Source organism: Gossypium hirsutum, chromosome A03 (genome assembly GCF_007990345.1).
Source record: "Gossypium hirsutum isolate 1008001.06 chromosome A03, Gossypium_hirsutum_v2.1, whole genome shotgun sequence".
NCBI lineage: Eukaryota > Viridiplantae > Streptophyta > Magnoliopsida > Malvales > Malvaceae > Gossypium > Gossypium hirsutum.
Window position 1 is genome coordinate 46,470,081 of NC_053426.1, and position 4,337 is coordinate 46,474,417.

The 4,337-nt window shown below is 27.7% G+C and overlaps 1 protein-coding gene across 1 annotated transcript; it reads left to right on the plus strand.

Moving 5' to 3' along the window:
* The first annotated feature begins 629 nt into the window (after nt 1-629).
* Nucleotides 630-2,311, plus strand: LOC107887189 (nudix hydrolase 4). The gene is made up of 4 exons (XM_016811354.2): nt 630-1,163; nt 1,246-1,438; nt 1,530-1,658; nt 1,753-2,311. Exons 1-4 carry the CDS (start codon nt 979-981, stop codon nt 1,864-1,866), a joined length of 621 nt encoding a protein of 206 aa, XP_016666843.2. The 5' UTR covers nt 630-978; the 3' UTR covers nt 1,867-2,311.
* Nucleotides 2,312-4,337: the final 2,026 nt, after the last annotated feature.

The following is a 4,337-nucleotide window of genomic DNA, read 5'->3' on the forward strand; positions in this document are numbered from 1 at the left end:
ATAAGTTGGCCTATTTGATTAATACTCTAACCAGTTCAATGCTCTAACGAGTTTCCACTCCGGATCGATACTCTAACCAATTCCCGGTCTAATTTATTTGATCAGCCAGTTTAATTTGACCCAAGCAACATTGATATTACGTGATAAGTAGGCTTAACGTTTACGATTAGATTATGATACCCACTTAAAAAATTAAAACTAAATATATCTAAACTTTTAATGTTACTTATTTTATTCTTTTAAATATTAAAAGAATTATCTCATAGTAAAGGTTTAACGTTTACGATTATTCAAATTTTTAGACTTCACAATTATATTTAAAGTTTAACAAATATATTATAAAATGTACTAAAAAAATAATTATATAAATAAATATAATACTTGTCACACTTTTAAGAGTCTAAAAAATTTTTAGATAACAAATAATTACTTAAAATAAAAATAAAATTATGAAAATGCATTTTAATTTTGTAACTAGGAGCCGAGCAATGGACATAGGATTGGTTGGATTATTATTAAGTAGTTAAGATTCGAGAGCTTTTCAAGGGTTTTTTGTCATCTTCTACTGATTGATTTATTTTGTAATAATTATAATGAGAAATAAAATAAATAAGAAAATTACATGCTTAACGTGTGAAGGATGACTTTTTTAATTAAAAAAACAATTTAGTGACTGTCTGAAATCAAAAACATGGCCGTATGGTGCAGGCGCGTCGGTTTTACAGAGGTTTCGCATCTCTTTCCTTTGTCTCCTTCCACTCTATATTAAACAGGTTGAAACAGAGCCAAACGCGGTTCTCTCTTGGTTGTCATCCACGCTCTTCACCAAATATCTATCTACAAATTGCAATCTCTATATCTGAATATTAGAGAGGAATAAATCTAAAACTCTGCAAAACCACAACGAAAGAAACCCATTTTCAATTTTTTTTTCTATTGCAAAATTTTCTGCTTTTTGTTTTGTCTGAAACTGAAGCCATGGGAGGGATATCGGGGTTGCTTATGAAATTTCCCTCATTGATCCACTTTTTGTTGTCTCTCCTGGAGAAAATCCCTGCGAGATTGCCTATGCCAATTGAGAAATTGGTTTCTCGTGTTTCATATCCTCGCACCGGCAGGCACTTGCAGCGCTATAATAACAGAGGCTTCCGCTTAGTTGTTGGGTAATCTTTTTCTTTCCTTCTCCTCTTTTGATTGGCTTGGTTGAATAGAAGGATTCTAATTATCAATATTTGGTTTGAGCAGGTGCATTCCCTACAGATACAGGGAAAGCGAAGATGCCAAGTCAATTGAGGAAGCGATTGAAGTTCTTGTAATAAATGCACAAAATGGGAAAGGGATATTATTCCCCAAAGGGGGTTGGGAGAAAGATGAATCCATGGAAGAAGCTGCCATTAGAGAGACGGTTGAGGAAGCCGGTGTAGTTGGCGTCATCGAAGTTAGTAATCTACCATAGGCTTTTCCATTTCAAACTCTTGATTCCATTTCTTTCTGATTTTAACTGGATGGATGTATATATATGTTTGCAGTGTAAATTAGGTAAATGGTGTTATAAGAGCAAAAGGCAAAGTATATACCATGAAGGCCACATGTTTGGTCTGCTTGTGAAGCAAGAGTTAGATGGATGGCCTGAGAAAAACATCCGAAAACGGGAATGGGTATGTATTTGGCTGCCATATATATGTATGTAAATGTTAATAATGAACTGAGTACGAAAGAGCTGAACATGTGTTGTTATTGTTATGTATGTAGGTGACAGTGTCGAAAGCTAGAGAAGAATGCCCGCATTTGTGGATGATAGAAGCCTTAGAAGAGTTGGTTTGGCGACAAACGCAGGCAGGTGCGGCCCAAGGAGGAAGTAAATGAAGTAGCAACTATGGAGTTTTGTTGTTTGAATTTGTAGGGTTAGGAAAAGAGATCATTGTAAATAAGAAGACATCAAAACGTTGGATTTCCGAACATTTGTTGGTTTTGTTCTGGTATTCATTTCAGTAGGTAGAAAATTTTTTCATTGATTCATTCATTTGATTTGGGGTTTGAATCCATACAAAAAGTATGATTCACATCAGAATTTAACCTCTGATCATTTAACTCTGGTTGGAGTTTGGTTAGGCCACGTGTTATTGATAAGGACATAGATTAAGCAACTGGTTTCACAAGTCCTCGGTTCAGGATTCAGCCACGTAGGCTTATTCCATTGTCTACACTACATTTCATTTTTCATTTCTTCACCGAATGACCGAAAGTCTATCCTTTGTAATTTCTCCCAATTTGTTTTACACTTATATATTTTGTGTTCATATTTATCTCATACGTGAGTCGTGTTATTAATGATTTCTATTAGGAATAATATTATATTTAGTCCTCTAATTTTACATAAAAAATTTATTTTAATTTTTTGTCTCTTTTAAATGTTAAATTTATATTATTTGTCAAATTATAGTATTCTAAAATGAATGAAAAAGTAAACAAAAATTAACTTTACTGGCATGATATACATTTAGGTTGTCATGTAAATCATATCAGCAATTAATTAATTTTTAAATATTAAAAAATTTAAAATTTATTAAATTTTTTTTAAAAATTGAATTAGACTGTCATGTGTATATTACAAATTTTACAAATGTTAACGTTTCTATTATTTTTTGTGATTTGATAAACAATGTAAATTTAATAATTAAAAGAGATAAAAAAATTTAATAGAAAATTAAAATAACTTTTATTTAAGATTAAAAAGGAAAACTGTTAATGTTTTTATACTTTCATTATTTCATAAATTTTTAATGTAATTTAAAGAAAAACTATAATTATCAATAGTTGTTACATTGTCATGATATATATCAATAGAACTATGATTTAGCGTCCCTTGATTTCTTTGATTATTAAATAGTAAAAATATTAATAATACATTTAGAGTGTGTTTTTGATTAGATAAAAAATTGAAGGGACGAGAAGAGAGAATGAAAAAATGATAAAAAATATGATTATTTTTCACCTAAATATATAGAAATCTATCATTCAATTTTACTTTTCACTTAACCTTTCCTCTAATAGTTAATCTATATCTATATATAATACAAAATCAGCTTCAAATGAAGATCAATTTAGACTATTCACATTTATATATAAAAGAACTAATAACGATAATCTTGGTATGTGAAGTAATTGATAAGATAATCTTCGCACTTTCAATAGTTTTTAATATCATATTAAAATTGAATTAATATAATTATTAATCATTAAATATATTTAGTTAATATTTTCTTTTTACATTTCATTCTTTTCCATTTTTATTTTTTCATAGTATTTATTTTTCTCAATTTTTTTTTTGTTCTCTGCTTACATTCGCATCAATAGTTTTTTCAATTCACTAATTTTATTTAAAAAATTCACACTAATTAAAAATATTTTAAATGTTTTACATTATAATATATTAATCTATATCTAATATCGATAAAATGTATATTTTCAATTTCTAAGGGTTTTATAGGAATGAATATCGTAAAAGTTGACTTTTCTTTTTTTCTTTTATTTTATTTATGTGGTTATTTTAATTAGTAATGTTTTTTTATATTTTCAATTTCTAAGGGTTTTATAGGAATGAATATCGTAAAAGTTGACTTTTCTTTCTTTCTTTTTTTTTTTTTATTTATGTGGTTATTTTAATTAGTAATGTTTTTGTTGGGTTTTTAACTTGCTCATTTTATGTTATGTTAGAATGAGAATAGATTTCTACTTGGGCCATAGATGTTTTTCACCCTTTTAGATATTTTATGTGTATATATAATATCCTAAAAATTACTACAATAAAAAAGTAAGATATTATTCTTAATATAGTAAAATAAGGAAATAAAGTGACAAAAAAGGAAATTTTTGAGTTATGTCAATATTGAAAAATATATTATGACATATTAATTCAAGAAAGGATTAAATCGCAAAAGTGAGAAAAGTTTTGTGCCCAACAGTAAATACTCAAAATTTGAGGGGTTAAAGTGAAAATATGAAAAATTTGAAGTACCAATAGTGAAATTATTTTAAGGGTGGAATGATCTAGAAACTAAGAAAAATGGATGAATTAGGACCAAATTGAATAGGTGAAAAATTATGAAGGACTAAATCGTAATTTTACCAAATTAAGTGATGAATCAAGAATGAAAATTTAAAAGATCATAAAGGGTAAAATGGTCAATTATAAAGAGAGAGAGCTCTAGAAGACAATGATGATATTAGAGATATTTTGATGATATTTTATAATTATTTTATTAATATTTTAATGAGATATTTTATTATTATTTTATTTAGTATATAAGGAAAGAAAGATGAAGAATTATCATCAC